Source organism: Tenebrio molitor, chromosome 3 (genome assembly GCF_963966145.1).
Source record: "Tenebrio molitor chromosome 3, icTenMoli1.1, whole genome shotgun sequence".
Lineage (NCBI taxonomy): Eukaryota > Metazoa > Arthropoda > Insecta > Coleoptera > Tenebrionidae > Tenebrio > Tenebrio molitor.
The window spans coordinates 4,318,969-4,341,037 of record NC_091048.1 but is presented as its reverse complement, the minus strand read 5'-3'; the positions used below and the strand labels follow the sequence as shown (position 1 = coordinate 4,341,037).

The window sequence follows — 22,069 nt, the reverse complement described above, 5'->3', positions numbered from 1 at the left end:
GCCTATTGATTATTATTATTTAAGCGTGAAGCGCCCATTTTGTGGCGGCCTCATCGGTGGAAATTGGCACTTTCTCGGAAACATTTTCATAATCATAATGCATTTTTAATTTAATGAACAGGCCGGTTATAATTTATAATACAGCAGGTCGTGCTCAGTGCATTCTGCCTCACTTCTCTACTCGCTTAATTTTATAATATTCTCCTGCCTCGTTAATGTTATTAACTCCCTCAGTCTCTTCCTTCACTCTTTATTGACCTATCACTCTTCTTCATACATTCTTTAATCTATCTTCACGCATTCTTCTTCACTTCTCCATTTTCTATTATTCCTTTTCTTTTAATCGCTGCTTCACTCTCTTCCACGTTTACTCTTTCTGACTCCTTCACTCTTTCTCATTCTCACTCCTTTTTCCTTTACTTCTTCTCTTCTACTTTTAATCATTTGCTCATTCGCTTTTCCCTTATTCTCAGTCACTACTTAACTCCTCTCTCGCTCCCTTAATTCTCTTCATTTTTTTTACCCTTTTATCCCCAAAGTAGGCGTTGAAAAGCTGTTTAAATCTAACCCCACTTTTTGCGTTTTTACCAAGAAGACTAGTGTTATTGGTTTTTACTCAATGAGTGGTGCGTTCACAATCGGCTCTTTAACGCCAATTTTGAGGATAAATGAACACCCGATATAATATGCTACAGATTTAACACTAGAGCACTTTCCATCAGCGACTAATATTTATTGCTCATCACTGTGTCTTAATTGGACGGTGTCGACAGAAGGCTTTGTTTTGTTTTCCCCTCGAGTTCTGTTAGTGGTGTCCTATTCTCCACAAAAACTGCGCCAATGAGAAGCGACTGGAGTTTCTGGTGTTGCCGCTTCTTCAGAAGAGTCGAGTGTCCAACACATTCTCATTAACGCCGTCCCTGTACCTCACTCCTTTAATTTCTTTTTCTGCTCCACCCCTTTCCTCTTTTTACATTTTTACCTATTCTGATTCCTGTGTCTGATTCCATCCTTGTGTCACTCTTATTTATCAGTTAACTGTCCCTAACCCCTCCATTCTCTCTCATTCCACAGCTCTTCGCTCTTCTTCAATCCTTTACTGGGCTTCATTCTTGCATTCTTCTTTAATCTCTTTCGCTGCTCCACGGTCTCTTACTTTTTTACTGCCCCATTGCTCAATTTAGTGGTCATTGCTCATTTTTCTGTCAATGCCTCGTCTTATGTTCTACTGAATTTCTAAACGAAAATGTAATTAAATTGAAAAACTAACTTAAAAACAACAACGTTTATTGTTTTAATAGAGATTATTTACACTAACAATTTTTTTTCTACATTTATTAGTTGACTTACAATCTTTTAGAAGGCAAATATCCATTACAGTAACACTTGACCTTTGCACAATAGGTAATAAAACCAAAATTTAAAAAATCGTCTCAAATATGTAACTTGTTTTAAACATGACTTCAGATCGTAAAAATGACCAGTTTTTCAAATTTCATTTATTTATTTATATAAACTTCATTACAATATGTATAAGTTAAATTAAATAAACAACAATAATTCGTTCGTGGTCTGTGTCTTTTCCAAAGCGCTTTTCATCCACTCCTCCCACTCCAACATACTAATGTCTCAAATCTGATTGAAGTAAATAAATAGTAAAAAATCCCGGAGCAATGAATCAAAAGCACCAATTGCACATTTTTGAATGAATCGAACACGATGACCAACGAACCGTTACAAATGAATTAAAAGCAAATTGCTCCAATATTATAAATAAATCTATCACAATATCAAACGTCACTAAATGATGAGTTTCAAAGTAAAATGACTGACTGTTTTCGACTTACCACAAACAAACTCATATTTAGTAAGAAACGAAAAATCTAATGGTGGATCTTTAGGTAGGCATCCTCGAACAGCTCCAACTCGTGGGCCAGATAGTTGGCCTTGTTCCTCAACACTTTCGCCCTTCCGGCCGCGTTCTCCAACGTCGCTACATCCCTCTCCAATTCCTTCAGCTGCTTGTCCATGTCGCCCGTGGCCTCGTCGACCACGTGACACAACCTGGCGAACGTCCCGCTCAGTTCTTGCTGGACCTGGTGGCTGCAATTCGCCGAGGTCAAATCCACGATCATCTTCAGTTTCCTGGTGGCGTGGTTGACGTATTGCTTCTTGAACGATTTCTCTTTGGCCTTGTTGGTCCAGGTGAGGCGCTCGTACAGGTACAGACAGCTGTAGACGGCTCCGGTGACGGCGATGATGCGCCACCCGACGGTCTTGAAGAGGAAACCGGCGACCAGGAGGCAGCCCATGGTGCCTTGCGACGTCGCACCCATTATGGCCACGCGCGAGATTAGGGACCAGTCGTCGATGCTGGGGCCGGCGTACATCATCCGACCGTCCAGATGGTCGGTGGGGGTGGAGGGAATCACCGAGTTCTGGGGACTTTCGCGCTTGTTCTTCAGGGCGAGGAGGTTGGCGCCGCTGCCGGCGAACTTTTGGATCAACGTAGTGATGCCCCAGGAAAATCTGAAAACGATTGTCAAATCACAATTTCGATCAATTCGATCAGGTTTGATTATTTATTTGATGCAAATGAATTAAATGACTTACCTGAATTCCAGATCCTCGTGGAAATCTGCACACAAATTGTCGCAATTCAACCTGTACAAGATCTCGAAGGGCTGCCTCCTCGGCATGATGATGTTCGAAGTGGCTTTGTGATCCGGTGGTAACAAGATCTCCATCCTCTCGGTCATTTCTCTTTGGCTCGCTTCCATGTTCATGGCCAGCGCGGTCGAAAGTCTCGCCTTCAGATTGGACCCCAATCCGGTTTCCACGTGCAAGTGCAGCTCTTTCTTGTACACGTTCAACACCAGAGGTTCTGGATGGAAAGGTAGATTAAATTCGTCGACGAGGGTGCTCAACCGGCGAATCTCCTCGTTCAAAGCTTTGGATACTCGTTGTTCCACGTCCTCGACCATCTGATGGATCTTCTGTTTCATTTCTTGCGTTACTATAATCAATTGCTGTTCCGTGTAGTTGATCTTGTCGTGGACCTCCTTCCTCCGAATCAGCTTGTCTTCTTTGATTTTTTGGGCGTCATTGTAGATGTCGTCCAAGACCTCTCGAAGTTCGCTGGAAATTTAATTTAATATTTTTTGCTTTTTACAATTTTTTCGCATCTCACTTCGCTATGTATTTTCCCCGTTGCGAATGCTGATCGAATTTTGTTTTGACGGCTGATTTCGAAATGCACTCTTCGAATTTTCTTTCAAAGTCCTGAAACTCGAAATATCTCGTTTGGAAACCCTCCGTCAGCGGTGTCGAAGCCGTCTGTCCCTGTTCCGCTAGTCTAGCCTGGAGGACTTCCTTCGCCGATATGAAGAAGATGCGCTCGTCGGCTTCTTTCGGGGTGCAGACTTTCAATTCTTTCACCAGGAAGTCGACGGCTCTCTCTTGGTGTTGGCGTCTGACCTAAATTGCAAAAAACCAATCACTTACAAAGATCGTTTCGATGTTTTTAACACTGAAGACGTCTGATAAACTAACATTAACTCACCTCTTCCTGTTCATTGCAAAGCTTACGTGCAAAAAGATTTACATTAAATGAGACTAATGTATATTTGAAAAAGTAACAGAAATTATCGTTAAAAAGCGTCAAAATTATCGATACATTTAGAAAAACATACATTTTATAATAAGGTTCACGAAAATTCTGATTGCTTCACTGATCAGTGCCGATTCGACTTTTTTTCGCAAGTGATTTTCAACAGTCAGCTGAAATATCAATTTTCGTGAACAACTTTTTATACTTTCCCATATCTACAAAATCTTTATAAAACAATTTCATCTTTGATGTAATAAAACAAAATGGTGTCCTAGTTACGCCACTGATTAAGGGGATAAAAACAGAAGTACTATTGCGATCAAAAAATTTTGGACACTAATGCCATCGCGCTGTCATACATTCTAAAACGACCCTTATGTATTAATAACCTCAATTTTGATTGTGTCAATTTTGAAAATGTGAATGTCAAATTTAGCGAGAAAATATTCAAAAAGTTGTAAAAATCAGACAAATGGAACAGAACGAGGTTTTAATTAATAAAAAATATAAAACAAATACCCATTATTAATAACTGTGTTTCGACCAAATCATTATCATCCTTTGAGAATCTTTTGCTTTTTTCGTATAGAGCTTTCAATGTAGCAGAGAAATCTGATAAGTCGTTGAATAAGCATATAAAAGAAAATCTTTCTAATTTTGAAGAACCTCAAATACGAACTGGTTCTAAGAAACGTACAAATTTATCATTAGCTAAGAAAGTTGAAGCAAAAGTAGGCGATTTTGATATCAGAGGAGCTGTTAAATTATTGTCCTCGCGAACTTTTTTTCCCAGACCCTTTCAAACCAGGAGACATTAGTTTAATAGTCAATGAGCAAAACGTTCGAGAAGCTATAAATTCATTTCCTGCCGGTTCTTCACCAGGTTTAGATGGCATGAGACCACAATACTTGAAAGATATCATATCTTTGTCAGCGGGTGAAGCAGGTCAGAAGGCACTAAGAGCTTTAACCAAACTGTGCAATTTTTTATTATCTGGGCAATTTCCTTCAGAAATCTGCCATTTATTGTATGGTGCGTCTTTATGTGCCCTTAACAAGAAAGATGGAGGACTTAGACCGATCGCTATCGGAAACTGTTTGCGAAGATTGACCTCAAAGCTAGCCTGTTTTCAAAGTCGTGATATTGTAAATTCGTATTTATCTCCACACCAACTTGGAGTTGCAACTAAACTAGGATGCGAAGCAGCAATTCATACCACACGAACCTTTGTTAATAACGATCAAAACCGTGGCAAAGTTCTTCTTAAATTAGATTTCAAAAATGCCTTTAACTCAGTCGAACGGGATTGTATTCTGAAAGAAGTCCAATGTCATACCCCACTTCTGTACCCTTATCTTTATCAATGCTATAGAAATCCTTCAACTTTATTTTTCGGTAATCATTTAATTTCTTCTTCTGTTGGAGCCCAGCAAGGAGATCCCTGCGGTCCCATGATTTTTAGTCTTGCCATTCAACCAATTATTTTATCTTTGGATTCTCAAATGAATATATGGTATTTAGATGATGGAACCTTAGCTGATTACCCAGAAGTAGTTTTATCCGACTTTAAAAAAGTTATAAATTTATCTCAGGAAATTGGCCTTGAATTAAACTTTAACAAATGCGAGATCTTTTGCTGTTCTGGAGACACAGATTTAAAAGTCATAAAGGAATTTCAAAATTTAGCACCAGGCATTAAAATCTGTGACCGAGAAAGTTTATCTCTTTTAGGCTCTCCAATCTTTGACCAAGGTTTCAAAAACACCGTCGAAAAAACTATAATTACAGTTGAAAATCTTTTAAACAAAGCTGAACTCCTTAACAGACACGTGGCTTATACTTTAATCAAAAACTGTCTTTTCATACCAAAATTTAATTATTTATTAAGAACAACTCCATTTTGGAAATTTTCTAATTATGTTAATTCAATTGATTCTTCTTTAAAGTCTTGTTTAGAGAGAATACTTAATTTACGTTTAACTGATTTACAATGGCGTCAGTCCACTTTACCGATTAGATTTGGTGGTCTGGGAATTCGTCGCATTTCCGATATTTGCCTCCCTGCTTTCCTATCTTCAATTAATGGGGTTAAAAAGCTTGTTTCTTTATTACTAAACTCAAAGGATAATGAGCTTAATATTCACCATTATGATGAAGCTTTAGCAGTCTGAGGTGTAGCAAATGAGAACGAAATACCAACAATTCCACAATTTCAGAAGAATTGGGATAATAAAAAAAAATTTGTTACACAGTCTAGGACTGGTTTACAAATCTATGAGGGGCATGGTGACCAACTCAATAGACCGGGACCAATGGCTTAACGTGACTTCCGAATCACGAGACAGAATATAGCCTTTTTTTTTTTTAATTATTTTAAATTTCGCCCTGGGTCGGAATAGAACCCGCGACCCTCGCGTCCCTGAGCCGAAACGGACTCCCTTAGGCTATATTCTGCCTATTCAAAGGAATAATTGCCAATGACTTAATCTTTAATTCACCTAGAGACTTGGCTCGTTTTAAAGCTTTGCAATGCATAGAATCAGGATCTTGGTTACATGCAATACCTTCTCCTAATATTAGTACTCTTTTAGATAACACTTCCTTCCAAGTTTGTATTGGTTTAAGATTGGGTTGTAATCTTTGTACACCTCATATTTGCAAATGCAATGGGAAAGTTGACGAAATTGGCACCCACGGTCTAAGCTGTTTCAAAAGCAGTGGTAGATTTTCAAGACACACTGAAATTAATTCCATTATCAACCGGTCTTTAACTTCTATTCATGTGAATTCAACTTTAGAACCAAACGGACTGTCTCGGGATGACGGAAAACGCCCAGATGGGATGACTTTAGTACCGTGGATTAAAGGTCAACCTTTGGTTTGGGACGTCACTGTTGTAGATACACTTGCAGACAGTTACGTATTGAAATCATCTGAAGTCTCAGGTTCTGCCGCTGAAATGGCTTGCAAACGCAAACATAGCAAATATAGTTCAATCATTTCGTCAAACTACGTGTTTAAAGGTTTAGCATTTGAGACCTTAGGTCCTTGGTGCAAAGAAGCCATCGATTTTATTAATGTCATCGGAAACCGACTTATCGCGGAATCAGGCGATTCAAAATCAAAGAAATTCCTTTTCGAGAGGATTTCCCTTGCCATTCAACGTGGAAACGCTGCAAGCATTCGGGGCACTTTTCCAGATTCCGCAATATTATCGGAAATTTTTGTATTATAAAACAAAAATGTTTTTCTAATTTTGACATATAAAGTGACACTTTTCAAAATTAATCGACGTTTGGAAACGTCACACTTTTCGTAACTGGTTACGAAAAGTAAAATCTTTCCTAACTGGTTAGGAAAAATTTATTGTATCACCAGTTGACACTGTCATATTTTTTGTTTTTAAGCAAAATAACCGTGCCTACTTACCAACTTGATATTTTAACACAATAATAATGTATTATTAATGAAATTCATTACTTCGTTTAACGTTTGAAGAAACTTTTTTTTTGTCAAAATTAGAAAAAATCTTGTATGTAACACGTTTGGAAATGCAATTTTGTGTAACTCGTGTGATTTTGCGGGATCTCGCTGCGCTCGTCCCGCAAATATTCCACTCGTTACACAAAATAACGCATTTCCTAACTGGTTACATAAATAGCTATTATGTAATTATGTTATTAATATAAGCTCTTCTTTAAATACCCAAATGTACTCGCATATTAAAAAAAAATATATTTTAAACCGGTGTCAAATTGACAACAGTTTCATCTTTCATGTGACAGTTTCCATAAAGCATGATTTAGAGTAATTTGTTTAATGTGACAGAAGTTTGATGTCCAAAATTTTATGATCGTAATAGTACCAGTAAACAACAGATACATTTTTTCAATCGATAAATTACGCAGTTTTTATTGAAGTGAAAACTTCTTTAGGCGCGCCACATACATTTTATTTCTGGGCAGTGAATTAGTTTCATGCGACACGGTAAAATCGTTCGCAGCACTACACGGCAAGCTAAAATCAAGGGAGTCGAGTTTTTAGTGGAGCGAGCGAAAAATAATCAACTGTGCGTCACTTGTCAATTTTAAATTTTCATTGTACGTTGTGTTGTGACCTGACTGACCTCAGTGCAGAGCTGCAGGAGTAACTGTATATATCTACAGGATATTTCACCAGTGATAATGAGCCTGACGTAATTTAAAATGCAACCCACATTACATTTCCGAAAAAAGCTGGCTACTGTCATTAAAATGTCCGGCTTTTTTTGAAAATGTATTGTGGGTTGAATTTATTATTCCGTCAGGCTCATTATCACTCGTGAAATACCCTGTATAGTTTTATATAATATAAACGATAAAGACACGACAAATATTGTAAGTTTACAGATGAATGTAGGATTTAATACGTAATTCTCAATTAGTTATATGGCTTCAACAATTCATCTATTGGAAAAATTTGTGTAGCAAAATGTGAAGAGGAAAATGGACAAACTATCATAATACAGGCGTAGCCAACGTTAAATAACTAGCCGTGCTGAGAAAAAGGCAACGTCGCAATCGTTCAGACTGGCGGACCGGGTGACTGTGCCGGGTGAATCGCGAACATCGAACGCCTAACAAACAAAAAGGCGCGTTTTTACACGTTCTCAATAAATTGACATTGTTTATTAGATGATTATTAGTATTACAATAATTCCCATCTTACCCCCATGGAGTGAAGAATTGATGATATCTAATTTTACACTGTCCAGCAGTAGCGGCTCGTAACAAAATCAGAAGGGGGGGCAAACTTTTTTTTACAGACAGAATAGATATTTATAACAAAGGTGCTGTGCTACATGCTTTTCCTCATCACCGTAGAGGTAGAGTGCAAGATGCGTTTTTTTACTGTGGTTTCCCCAATAGGCCTAATCCAATAAGAAAAATTCTTCGTAACAAATAACTAAATAACTTGTGGAGTTAATTCTTCTCCTTTTATAAAAACTTTTACTTGAAGACATTCATTAATATAAATTTTTGTCTCAATATTTAAAGAATTATTAAAATTCAATGTAAAAAAATATATACTTACCAAATTCAACAATTTTATGTTTCCAGCCATTCAAATTAAGTTCGATTGAAAATGTTGTTATTAAATCATTAAAATTGTTTATTGTATTTTATCTGCTTTCATAAAATTCTCTACTTCATCGTTTTGCCTTTTAGAAATTGTTTCACGCCTAAACTCTGGATCAGTTCTCTCTTTAATTGCTGGCTTTGATAGATAAGACGCTAGGAACAGCCGCATCTTTTAGTCTGGGGCTTTTTAAAAGCAATTGTTTACAGTTTCCATCAGGTTGCAAATGTTTATCATATAAAATCATATCATCAGAACTAAAATGTAATTGACAGACCACACTTGAAGCTGAAGTTTTTTCAGGGGATTGTTTTTAACCATGCTTGTTTGCGCTCTACATTTTTGGGAAAACACTTCCACCGCGATTGTTTTGTGCATTTCTTAAAGACGAGTCGTAATTACTTTTACAGCCTGTTACACAACACCTACTAGGCATGTTTGAATAATATATAAATTTTAAATACCTACCTGTTACAAGTTAGAACCAACGATATTTCGTTTAACACACAAAAGTTAGGTTAGGTTTGTCTCGGTTTAACTTCCACCAAGTTGACGGCTTTAATTTCAGAAGAAAATGCCACAATTTATTTCACAAACTCTATACTAAATTCTCTTCAACTTTTAAACAACTTGGGGCCGGTTTCACCAACGCCAGTTAAAGTTAACTGTAGGTTAAAATGCTTCGTTACTTTAGTTACCTATTGTTATAACAATGTTTTCGTATATTTTAATCTATAGTTAAATTTAACTCACGTTGGTGAAACCGGCCCTTGGTAGCTTAAAATTTTGGAAATAAACACAGTTTTCTGAAGTTAAAACGTTAAGTGTGTACACACACATGCAAATCTGCACAAACTGACTCGGTCCTAGGTCTGCGGGCATTGTTGCCAAATTTACTTGAGCACGGCTAGTTCATTTAACGTTGGCTACGATACAGGGTATTGGTATTGCTATGAAAACTTGTGTTGTGTTCAATATCATCGTCAAGAAAATAAAACTTAAACATCCAAACCTAACCTCACAAATTTTGCCAGAGTGTACCTCTAAAAGCGGACGTATTTGCAGTTTCTATTGAAAAATACAGATTTTTGATGTTATTTAAAAACAGCATTGGATTTAAATAATATTAATTATTTATGCCTTGCTCCTTATTGCTCCAAGCCATCCATAATGATATATTTTTTATAGAATATGTACCCAATATTACTTAAAATCAGTAACGAGCAGCATAGAAGTTTTTACTTCTGTCGTGCGATCTTAAGCACACTCTTTTTTTTATTTCATTTAGGCCCAGTTTATAGAAAAAGAATGAAACATTCAATTCGAATTAAATTTTAATGTCCGAAACCTCGATTGGTTCAATCTCGTCACGTGTTCAGTTAATCTCGCATTTGATTACGATTTACTTAATTTCGCTTCTGTAAACTGGCCCTAATTGTTCCAAATTTAGCCGATTACAATTAATAAAACATTAAAGAAAGGCTTCTCAATTCGACAAGTTCATCATTAAGCCGTTGACGCTGTAGGGGTCGCTGAGATCACCCGTACATTAAAGTCACTAGATATCTAGTGATTTTACTGTACATGGATGTGACCACGGCCTTTGACGCAACATGTTTTGGATTAAAAATATACCAAAAAAAATATTACAACAGACCTTGTTGGGATTAGTAAAAAAAAATTAAATTTAGATGGTAAACTGCCAATATAAAAACTCCGTTTTTCCATCAACCGTAAAGAAAAGCTCTACTGCCGACGATCAATACTGCAGTAAATAACTGAATCCTTAAAATAGATTCTTTATTTCCTCACTGATAAAGTGATAACATTTCTAACAATGAACGCGAATAACATCATTTTAATTACATTCCAAAATTATTTTCCTTGGATTAATCCGCTACCGAAAAAATATTTTTTCACTGCACCTAGATAAAAATAAATTGCATCGCACAACAACATGAAATTGCACGAAAGATAATATAATGTTTTATTGCTATGCAAATATTTATCTTGATGGGATGATGGGGTACAATACATTTATATTACCAAAAAATTATGGCATCATGTTTTACTGCGCTCTGAAGTATTTACCAAAACAATAAATATAGTTACAAAAAATACACTACCAAAATTAAAACGTCACTAAAAATGTCAACAACATGGTGCTGCGCCCCGCTATGACTCCGTTACTCAATATTGATCTTACGATTGGCGACTTTTGGTTTACTTATTTTTACTGCCGCGAAATTTGTTTTCTGTCTTGAAAGAAATGGGAAAGTTTCTAATACTAAGCGATGCAATGCAAACAAAAACGGAGGTGATCCACTTGAACACAATCGGACAAGTCAAAATAAGTACTCACCTGGTCCAAGAATTCGGGTTCGGTTGCAGAAGCGTCCCATCGGTTGTTCAAAATGAAAATGTTTGGCTTTGAAAGTCGTGTCGAAACTTTGTGGAAAAAATTCTTCTCCTAAACAATTTCAACAGACAGATAATCGCCGAAAAATCAATCAGCAAACTTCATAATTACCGTAACCATAAGCGTAGATTCTGCATTTGCAACTAGAACGAAAACATCGGCATCTAAACAATGTTTATCTATCCATTCGTCTAGATTGGGGGTGACATCCACTCCAGGTGAATCCACGAAAACGACATCGTCGCGTAACAGAAGACACCGATTGCGGGGCCAGTACACCCGCACCATTTGAGACTCGCTTAGTTTTTCTTTGCACAAGGCGTGCGCTAATTGACCGACTGACTCAACAGGACAATGTTCGGTTGCACCTTCCAGAACCAAGTACGGTTCATCGGACGGTGATCCCTCCACCTGATTTACCGATTACGTTAGATTTAAATCGGCGATGACTCAACTGTACTTACTTGCAGGAAGCAATTGGTTGTGTGCCCTATACCACTAGGAAGAATTTTATCCCGGAGCATAGCATTGATGACTGAACTCTTCCCATTGGACGTCCTCCCAAAAAACGCCACTTTCATGTGGTCTCTACTCAGTACATCGCGAATCCCATGGACCTTGCTGACAAACTCTTCAGTTTTTTTAACTTTCTCTTTATTAACAATCTCCGGGAGTTTTTCAACCTCTACACGTCAATTCAATATAAATACGTCAAAATGTAAATTAGATTGATACCTACCATGCATGTACTCGACCGCATCTTTCACATAATCTTCGATTTCCACAAATATGTCGTTGATCTTCTTTTTTGCTTTGACAAAAATCTGTAACGGAGAGTTATCAGACGTTTGTCTAGTTGTCCTTGCGTCAACCATGCTAGAGGGGATGGACTTGTTGTGGGGGCCATCCCCTGACATCAAGGAAATTGTGCGGTTTATATAAGCAGCCATTAAACAGGATGCTAAGGGTGCCAATCAGTTTACATCTACCATGCGTCTAGCAGCAACTGAAACAAAAGTAAAAAAAAACATAAACATTGATTTAAGCCACAAAATCTTCAAAACGTGGAAAAATTGTAACTTTGATTTGTGCCTAATTACAGTGTCACACAATCTATTCGTCCTATGAAGAAGCAACATGCGACAAGAGTGTTTGAATTTCAACACGTGAACACAAAAAATTGTGAAAACCTGCTCATTTTTGGGCATCCTCGAGACGTGGGTGTTATAACCTCAAAGCCTGACCCAAAAATTTCAAAAAATTCGTGAATCGAGACGGACCTCTTAAACAATCCACCCAAAATACGTACCTACGTCGCATTAAATATATACAAAGGCTGTATTTATGTCCAAAAATAAATAAATCGGTAAAAATATACTAATAGATGACTTTTCTGTTCTGTACGTAAATACTGTCAAATTATTCAATTGTTTGGTATCTAAAGAACATATTTATAATTTTCATACCAATTAACGTGTTTCTTCGGCTTGTTACAACTTACATTTTTATTATTGATTACGTAATGATTATTTTTGTGAGAACTTCTTTTGAAGCACGAGTTTTCCTTTTCCACGAATGACATTTGACGGTGATTGGTTGAGTTGATTGGTCTGTGTGATTGGTTCAGCCGTTCAGCGTTGCCAGATGAAATTTAATAAGATCCCTAGCGTGATCCCTAGATTTGATTTTATCGCAAAAATCCCTAGATATGCCTAGATCACCTCTAAACGGTGTTGAAAGTGTTGAAATTAGTTATAATGTTTTTTTATCAAAGAACCACCAACACCGCAATTTATACCCAATATAGAGCTGACAACATTGTCCCTAGGGTGAAAAGTGTCATAATATAAAAAGTGAGGTTATGTAGAGATATTATTATTAGCGCAGCATGTTAATAAAGTTAATAACAACTAATTTGAGAGTTTAATAAAGTCTCACTTTGTGAGGCATTTTTAATAACATGTTCAAATGTTAAATGCGAGTTTGCGTATTTTCAATGACATTAAAAATCACACAGGCGTTGACAGGTGTAGTGACATTCCCCCCAGAAGTGGCGCCGTGGAGATCAGACGCACTAAAGCACTAAAGCTTTGCCCAGGCAGATCTATAGTAAAATATGTAGATTGGTTAATAAGTTTTCAAGTTTTGTAAAATATGTCACTCATCAAGACGGCGGTGCTCAAAACCAATGGGCTGTCGGGGTGGTGTAGCGGAACGGCGAAAGTAAATATCTCTGACGATTTTGTATTTTTAGAAATCATAGAAAATCCCTATTTTGAAGATCAATTCCCTTTTTCCCTTTTATATTGAAAATTCCCTTAAAAAAGGGAACCTCCCACCTGGCCTGGTTAAACTGGTAGTGGTAACTGGCAACACTGTTGTTTATATTCTATGACGTTGGTAACCGCATCGCACGTCAGTTTTCTATTCGCAGTATTAAATCGTATTTATAAAATTTGACAAAAAACCGTGCTAATTATGTTTTAATTGAAACGTATGCACATAAATGAAAATGCCGACTAAATTGGTTTAATTTTCGCAAATACGAGTTGAAAAAATGAACAAAACGGTTTTGAGACCCTTGACAGGCAGTAGTCCTGTCGTTAGGTGACCGTATTTGGGTTAGAAAAGGGAAAGTTTTTAAATCCTTTTATTTATTTTTAAAAGGATTTAAAAACATGGCCAAGTATTATGTAAGGTAAGCTGCATTGTTTTTATGTGTGTTTATAGATTTTAGTGGTGAACAGATTTATGTTTCTCGGAAAATTGCTACATCCGCTACTTGAACAAATAATCTGATAAAATGTGATTCATTTAAAATAACGCCAAAACCTCACAGTTTTTAGGTGCTTCAAGCTGTGTGCTGTTCGTCATGTTCACTTCTTTCACAAAGGAATTCAAAATTCCGTCAAATTGGGTTTACAGAGGAGAAGGAAATTGTAACGTGGTGATTTCATTACCAAAAGAAAGAAAAATACTTAGGATAAGGAAAATTAAGAAGACAACGTCTTTACTTGGTTGGTTACTTAACTGGATTACAGACATCTTATATTGGTATTGTGGTAATGGACTGGATGAGGAATTAAGAGATCTCACATTTTATAAGAAGATAATTAGGCCATTGATAGGAAGTAACTTTGTATGTGATGCTGAACAAGTGTTTTTGTCCAAGAAGCAAATAAAAATTTTAGAAGATGAACTGGCTCATCAGAGACCTGGTAATGATAAGGATTGTGATGTTCTTATCTTATCAGCACATTTTGTAGACTACAGAAAAGCTAAAAGCTTGCAATATGGCAGAGCTGCTCTGTTTGATGATTACGCATTTTTACCTGATGAATTTTATCCTTTTTTACTATCGAATAACACGTTTGCTGTTGAGATTAAGCCAAAGCAAGGTTGGGTGCCTTTTAGTGAGAAGCACTTTCCTAAATGTACTTTTTGTATGAATCAGTATGTAAAGGTAATTTTTAGTACTGTCCTCATGTTTATTTTTAAATTGTGCAATTTTAGCTTGAAAAAGGGCAAACCAAGTCATTAACTTCTTACTGTCCAAGTGATCTCTTTTCAGGGTCAGTTGCCATAAACACTTTTCATTTTTTATTCATCATGACTTTACAGGGAGCCAACAAAAATGATAAACGCTCTTCAAGGCCTGATACAAAATCCCCAGAATAATTTAAAAATATTTAAAAATGGCCAGCTTTGTTATGGGGAGTCTAGTGAGTCTGAGCCATTTGAAAATTTTGTTGCTGAATTCTTCAAGAATAAAACTGAAAGTTTTGATAAGTGAGGATGCCTCTACAATAGTGAGCTTCTGATCATAATTTTTGTTGCAGTTTGTTGCATGAATTTTGTTTGTTGGTTAAAAAATGCTTGTTAACAAATTTTGAGACTATAAAAAAGACAAACAACTGCAATATGAAATTATTCTGTGAATGGAATAAAATAATCCAAGAAAATTCTGTTCAAACTAGACTTCCAAAAGGATGTGTCCTTGAAAGAATATTATCAGTGCAAATGTTAGATGTGGAAGGTAATCAGTATTATTACAAACTGTTAGGAAATAGAAATTTAGGAGACTATGATTATGTAAGAGAACTCTTAATGGAAGTGTCTAAAAGACAAGGAACTTGTTTGAAATGTATAATTATGATGTTAGGGAATACAGACAAGAAAAGAACAAGAGAAAGCAGTCTGATACTTGTTCCTTATTTGATGTCAGCCATAGCAAAAGATTGCTCTCTAATGATAACTTTTAAAAAAGTTATGGAAATAACAAGGTAACTGTCACAGTGTAGGTATAAAAGTTACTGATGCAATTTAATTATAGTGACAACTTTGGCATGAAAAATGTTATTAGTACAAAGTATGGTGATTTTGTTGTTAATGTTGGTGTTTTTGATTTGTATCCTAAACCTGTATCTACCATTTTAAAACATAGAAAGAAAATTAAAAGAATGGTTGAAATGACGGTTAAGAATGAAACTACATAATCTTTATTAAATGTTATATTTTACAGTTGATCTTCAATATATTGTCCATTTTAGTGGTCTTAACTGTTTTATGTACAATAAAAAATATATTTTTGATACAGATCAGCGCCTTTTATTCTCCCAATATACATTTTGTTGAAAGAATCAATCGGCACAAACTATGTAATGATTTAAAACAAATACGTTTTTAAAGTATGTAGATATTCCACTGTGTTCCTGGATATACCATGGTACCACAGTTGTTTCTTATATTCTGGATTTGCAAGAACATTTCATAACCTATTCTGATACAACAAAATAACACAGCTGTTACGGATGATAACAGACCTGTGATGAATTATAACGGTATGGCAAAGCCAATCCAGAGTCAAAGACGATGAATGATTTATATGTAGAGTATACCTAACCAAATAAAGAAATTCCAAAATTGTAAAGAAAAATGAACATATTGTAATATGAGATTCAATTTAATTTTAACAGAAAGACTAAATAAAACTATTAAATTAAGAGAAAAATAGATTGATGAAATTGAAAAATGTAACAAAGGGAAGAAAAAATATGATACTTAACAAATTTTCTCCGACGCAGATAGGTGGATTTTTACCTGCTTTAGTTCCAGCAACAACAGCTGTAGCCAAAGCATTGGGATTAGGTGCAGCTAGTTATGCAGGTACTAAATTAGCGCAAAACGCTTTTGGAGATGGCATAAAAAAGAATTTAAAAAAGACTCCGAAGACACATGGACAAGGAATAAAATTAACAGGTTAAGTAATATAAATATACAGGGTGTTAGGTAAACGTCCGGCCAAACTTTAACCGCGAGCTACTGGCTTCATGTAGAATTCGGGAAAAATATTTAAAAAATTCTATGGCAAAAAATAAATTGACATTTAATTTTTGAGGAAAAATTTTTTTTAACTGCTTTTAGTCTTCTACGTTGTCCCACAACCTCGTAGGTAAAATTTCGGCATATTTTTAAAATACACCCTGTATATCATATTTTATAAAACATACACCAATGCGGTTTCCTTGTTTTAAAGCATATTTCCTAGAGGTTACTTTGCATTGGCGTACGTTTTATAAAATATGATATACAGGATGTATTTTTAAAATGTGCTGAAATTTACCTACAAGGTTGTTTGACAACGTAGAAGACTAAAAGCAATTTAAAAAAATTATAGCTCAAAAAATTATTGTCATTTTATTTTTTGACAGAATTTTTTAAATATTTTTTCCGAGTTCTACATGAAGCCAGTAGCTCGCGGTTACAGTTTGACAGGACATTTACCTAACACCCTGTATATAATATAATAGAAAAGAATTTACTAAATTTTCGAAGTTTTTGGAATTGACATGATACCAAAATACTTAGGTATTTAGACGTGTGTTAGAAGTGTGGAAGTTTATTAAACGAGCCGTAGGCGAGTTGAATAATCCACGCGTGAAAAAAAAAGCACGCTAACATTTAAATTTTCGCTGACAGAGCAAGACAAAGTTTTGATGATTTCCAAATTAGAAGAGGAGTGGTCCATAAGAAGAATTTAATAGTTCAGATAATTTATTTACACCAAAGATAATAGTTGGGTACATACTTATTACAAATATTTAAATAATATTCATGTCATATTGAAATAACAATTACTTACAAACTTTGTTATTTCTAATTAGTAAACTAGTTACACAAATACAGATATCACCTATCAGAAATGATTTTGTCAATCAAATACCTAAAAAAGCCGCACTGTCGCATTTACAGATTACATTATATATTACTGAAAAATGTTGTCGATCATGAAAATTAATTTGTTCAATAACAGTGTTCGTACACTTATTGTTCTCAACTGTCTGATGGATGTAGTCCGCTAATCCACCTAATAATTGCCCATCAAATTTACACATTACTTCCCACGCGCAATGTGGAACTTCTGTTCGATACACTGGATTCACCTGCTGCACGATAATTCCCGGCAGTAAGTGAGCAAAAAACGCGACATACATCTGTTGATAGATCGCTTCTATTTCTGGAAACTGTCCTTGTGGAAAAGGAAGTCGCCACGTCTGCGGACATGGACACGGACATGGTTGCAGCGCCATTTTAATGTACCTACCTATTTTCACAAAAATAATATCTACCTATTTTAAAAAACCAACCAAGAATTACAGAACGTTACTCACACCAAGGTTTCTTTAAAAGATAAGGAGTAGAAGAACACGAATTCGAACTCTCGAACTCGAAAACGAAACACGAAAAAATTGTATATTTAGCACTTTAGCAGTAGCACGCACAGACCTAGAGGATACAGGTACAGGAAGAGGAAAGTCGCCGAGGGGCCGAGGATCGAGGCAACCAATAAAAATTTTCAAAATGCATCACGCTAGCGCATGCGCCATAACTCTGCAAATAACAGAGGCACTGAAGCTGAAGCGATTAATTTTCAAGCGATTTTGCAACAAAACACCATTTTTTAATTGCTTTTGTTATTTGAATTTGTAAATTTTCTGCATATGTATAGGATAGCAGCTTATTTGTTTGTTGCCGATTGTAGGTACTTATTTTTCAATGTTTTGAAGAATTTCTTCTTCAGCAGCTAAAAAGCGATCTTCTCGTTGGCGGCAAAGATCGCCCTTATTCATTTGAAACGCCCGAAATCGCAAGGATGCTGTACAGTTGGTTGTAAAAAAAATGGAAATGAAAATTTTCCTAATGTAACTTTGGTTTTGTTCATTTGTCAATTAATTGTCTACTTGACAATATCTATCAAATAATTTCTAAAAATGTCATTGAATTTTGATCATAATTCTAACCTATCTCCGTAGAGGCCTATCTCACATAAGTTTTCATATTTTATTCTGACAGTTCCCGTTTTTTTATATACACTACTCAAAAAATAAAAGTAGTCACTTTTTTGAACTTCGATATTTTTTTTTATATTTTAAGAGATTTGAATCAAACTTAGAATATGTAAAGAACCTTTAATTGTTGAACATATTTTAACAAATTAAAAACAAAAACACACTGGAACAATCTACAACTAACTTTTATGTACTAACATGTGCAAAAATAAAGTGGTTGAAACCAAATCGAATTAAAAAAAAATCTGATAACTTGGCTAATTTGTATCAATTGTGATGTTAATATCTCGTGTGGTCACCTTTTGTCTGTACAAGTGCTGCGCAGCGTCGTGGCAGGCTACGAATAACCCTTCGCAAAGCATCTTGGGGAAAATTGTCCCATTCTTCAACTAACGCCTGTACCAACTGTTTAGTTGTAATTGGAGGATTTGGACGTCGTCGAACATGTTTCCCTAATTGATTCCAGACATGTTCGATAGGATTCATGTCTGCGCTGCATGTGGGCCAACCCATTTTACATCATCAAAATAATCAGTGACGATGTGAGCAATGTGCGTTCTGGCATTACTTCGCATTAAAATAAAATTTTTACCAACAACATCTGCTCTGGGGAACACTTGAGGTTCTAGAATCTCGTCAATGTACCATCGAGCTGTTAGTTCACTATTGCGAATAACAACAACGTCATTGCAAGCGTTTATTGTTATTCCACCCCACACCATTATGGACCCACCACCAAAAGGAACGGTTTCATGCACTGTATTTGGCATGAAACGTTCTCCAGCATTCCTCCAGACTCTTACACCTTTGTCATCACCTGACAGAATAAACTTGGAGTCATTAACATGACAGGAGTCCAATGACGAAGTTGCCAGTTTAAGTGTTCTCTTCCAAATTCAAATTTTCTTTGACGATGTTCTCTGGTCAATTTAGACACTTTTGCAGGACGTCTTGCTTTCAACCCAGCCTCTCTTAGCATATTGCGAACGGTTTGGTCGCTAATACTTGTTCCTCTTGCCCTCACTAGATGTTTTTGCAGGTCCCGCGCAGAATGTGTGCGATTTCGAAGAGCTTGCAATCGTAGAAAACGCTTATAACTGCCGTAGTTTTTCTCTTCCGACCTGTACCTGCTCGCCTTGTTACGGTAGGTACATACCTGTTTCTCGGTATCATTTCCATAGCTTCCACACAATTCCCTGCACAACCCCAAGCTGTTGGGCAACATAACGTTGTGAATATCCTTTTTTAAGTAACGTTACAGCTCTACTAATTTCTATCGAGGTTAATTGCTGCGCCATTGGTTCTTTTAAATGTTAATGAACTGTCAGGCTGATCTTATATTGTTTAAGACTAAAATGGCCCAAAGTTTGCTTAAACATTTATTTTTTTCATTTTAGTTTTTGTATTCTTCGAACATTTGAGGCTCTAAGATGATTATAACAAGGAGCATTTGAGTACAATTTTGTAATTACCTGAATAAATGACGGTTCAATATATGTTCCAAGTTTGATCCAAATCTCTTATAGTATAGAAAAAATATCGAAGTTCAAAAAAGTGACTACTTTTATTTTTTGAGTAGTGTAGCTCTGAATGTCCACGGACTTCGCCATAGATCAAAACCATATCGGTTTTCTCCAAGTTGACGAACGTCATTTGTGATTTAAATTGAGGTTAAGATTAGAGCTTCTTGTCAAAGTGACTTAATTTTGAATTAAAAAAAAGTTTACTATGATTTTTCATAAATTTCAGTGGCTCCCAAACTCTTTTTTTTTTAACTTTTAGTTCCTTTTTCTCGAAAAATATCGACATTTGTATAAGGCATTATTGGCTCAATCGTTACCTTTTGTGGGGTTCTATTACAGGTTAAAATATCTGTACAATTTTCAAAGTCACCCTGTATAGTTATGCGTCAATTGTAGACTGAGAATTCCGTTTTTATCTAATGTACAGCAGGTTATAATTTTATTTTTAATTACATTTTCTATTATTAAATCTCTAGCTGAGTATTACAGACATTTTATTTGTATGTAAATACCTATGTATGTACAGTCGCGGAATCAAAATTTCGGACAGCATTATTCTGTCATTTCAACAAAATCTCTGTAAACCACCTTTTACTGTCATCATGATTGACATTCAAAAATTAAACTTTTCTGTATCGGTCACGCAGTCAGTTTTTGAATTTTGGGTCTTGAGTTAATTGCAATGGGTGTAATGAAATCATCGCTTTCACCTGCTGCCTACCCGTTATTATGCCAGAAATCACTATTTTTTAATGTAAATAAATCAACATGACAAAAACATGACAAGAGTAAAAAATGAGGTTATCCACTGACGGGCACAAAAAACGACTCACTTTGAATTTTATTAATATAATTAAGTAATTCATTTTCTTAGAAATTTTTTTTATATCATATTGTATTGATAAGTGTTATTTAAGTTATTCTTTGCCAAAGAATATCCGACAAACAAAACATTAAACACAGCAAATAAAATTTTAATGAAAAAAAAATTAAAGTAATTTTTTAGAAAAAATTTTATGTTATGAAAAATTGACAAAATTTGAACAGCATTTTGAATTAATATCTCGCATTGTCAAATTAAATCTTTTAACACGTAAATCAACCGACAAAAACAACATGAAAGGAATTTTCTAATAATTTATTTAAACAAAAGAATTCGGTTGCCATAGTGACCATAGCACCCCCGATCATTGAAAATATCCCATTTTAACTATAATAACGAAAAAAAAGCACTAATATAATTTCAAGATCATTTATTAAAGAAATCATAATGAGTCGTTTTTTGTGCCGGTCAGTAAAGGTTGTTTTAGAGTTTACAGTATGAAAATGACAATACTGCCCGAAATTTTAATTCCGCAACTGTACAATGGCTTTATATACCGGGTGATCAAGAAGGACTGTTTAAGTTGGTAGTACAATTGAGAAAATTTTTTAATTCGGTTATTTGTAACACTGCAAGTGGATATGTTTTGTTGGTTTATTTGACAAATATCTGATATAGGTATAGCATTAACAACAACAAGCCACCAACAACCGGAAGTTACTCCTGTTATACGATTTAAAATACGATCCAGTGTTACCAACTTAAACAGTCCTTCTTGATCACCCCGTACATGTAGGTATGTTCTATTTTTTTCGTTATATTATTTATCTCCCAATATACCTTTTGTTAAAACAATCAATTTGTATAAGTGTACAGTGTGTTCGGAGATATACCATGGTACCGCAGATGTTTACACTGAAACCTCTCACCACGAACATTCCTGCATTGCATATATTTCTTGCCTCAACAGTTTTTCTTATATTCTGGATTTGCATGGACATTTCGTACTCTAAGAATACATATTAAAAACCACGGAATTACCTCAAGGATCTCTTTATTATGGTCGGTTGATACACTCCTTCAAGGTCAAGGGAAAATAGTTTCTGCAAACATTATACATACACTGCGTTTTTTATTTCGCTGAACATACAACGTAAAATGGCTATGTTCAGTTCTAAAATGGACAAGTCAATTAATTTGAAATAGGCAACCAAACTTACAGATCC

General features: G+C 35.5%; 2 protein-coding genes across 4 annotated transcripts; one reads left to right on the top strand and one right to left on the bottom strand.

Moving 5' to 3' along the window:
- Positions 1-1,270: 1,270 nt before the first annotated feature.
- Marf (Mitochondrial assembly regulatory factor) lies at positions 1,271-12,807 on the bottom strand. Of its 3 annotated transcripts, none has more exons than XM_069043404.1 (8): positions 12,650-12,807; positions 11,888-12,154; positions 11,613-11,833; positions 11,260-11,559; positions 11,092-11,199; positions 3,191-3,477; positions 2,614-3,138; positions 1,271-2,529 (listed from the first exon to the last, which is right to left on the bottom strand). In XM_069043404.1, the coding sequence occupies exons 2-8, from the start codon at positions 12,096-12,098 to the stop codon at positions 1,884-1,886; spliced, it is 2,298 nt and encodes a 765-aa protein (XP_068899505.1). In that variant the 5' UTR covers positions 12,099-12,154; positions 12,650-12,807; the 3' UTR covers positions 1,271-1,883. The 3 variants fall into 3 exon arrangements, with proteins under 3 accessions (XP_068899505.1, XP_068899506.1, XP_068899507.1); XM_069043405.1 differs by having other exon boundaries at positions 12,615-12,771; XM_069043406.1 differs by lacking the exon at positions 12,650-12,807 and adding an exon at positions 12,458-12,592.
- A 740-nt stretch (positions 12,808-13,547) lies between these two features.
- Ipk1 (Inositol phosphate kinase 1) lies at positions 13,548-15,746 on the top strand. Its single transcript, XM_069043407.1, has 7 exons — positions 13,548-13,846; positions 13,988-14,366; positions 14,415-14,611; positions 14,662-14,720; positions 14,770-14,937; positions 14,988-15,431; positions 15,482-15,746. The coding sequence occupies exons 2-7, from the start codon at positions 14,021-14,023 to the stop codon at positions 15,642-15,644; spliced, it is 1,377 nt and encodes a 458-aa protein (XP_068899508.1). The 5' UTR covers positions 13,548-13,846; positions 13,988-14,020; the 3' UTR covers positions 15,645-15,746.
- Positions 15,747-22,069: the final 6,323 nt, after the last annotated feature.

What these genes read in the sequence shown, in the direction of transcription:
- Marf (XM_069043404.1), bottom strand. Translation starts at nt 12,098, where the DNA reads ATGGCTGCTTATATAAACCGCACAATTTCCTTGATGTCAGGGGATGGC. An exon ending in CAACCAATTGCTTCCTGCAA is followed by an intron (nt 11,560 to 11,612) that starts GTAAGTACAGTT and finishes TCGGTAAATCAG; the next exon opens with GTGGAGGGATCACCGTCCGA. An exon ending in AATCTACGCTTATGGTTACG is followed by an intron (nt 11,200 to 11,259) that starts GTAATTATGAAG and finishes GAAATTGTTTAG; the next exon opens with GAGAAGAATTTTTTCCACAA.
- Ipk1 (XM_069043407.1), top strand. Translation starts at nt 14,021, where the DNA reads ATGTTCACTTCTTTCACAAAGGAATTCAAAATTCCGTCAAATTGGGTT. An exon ending in AAAACTGAAAGTTTTGATAA is followed by an intron (nt 14,938 to 14,987) that starts GTGAGGATGCCT and finishes TTTTTGTTGCAG; the next exon opens with TTTGTTGCATGAATTTTGTT. An exon ending in AAAGTTATGGAAATAACAAG is followed by an intron (nt 15,432 to 15,481) that starts GTAACTGTCACA and finishes ATTTAATTATAG; the next exon opens with TGACAACTTTGGCATGAAAA.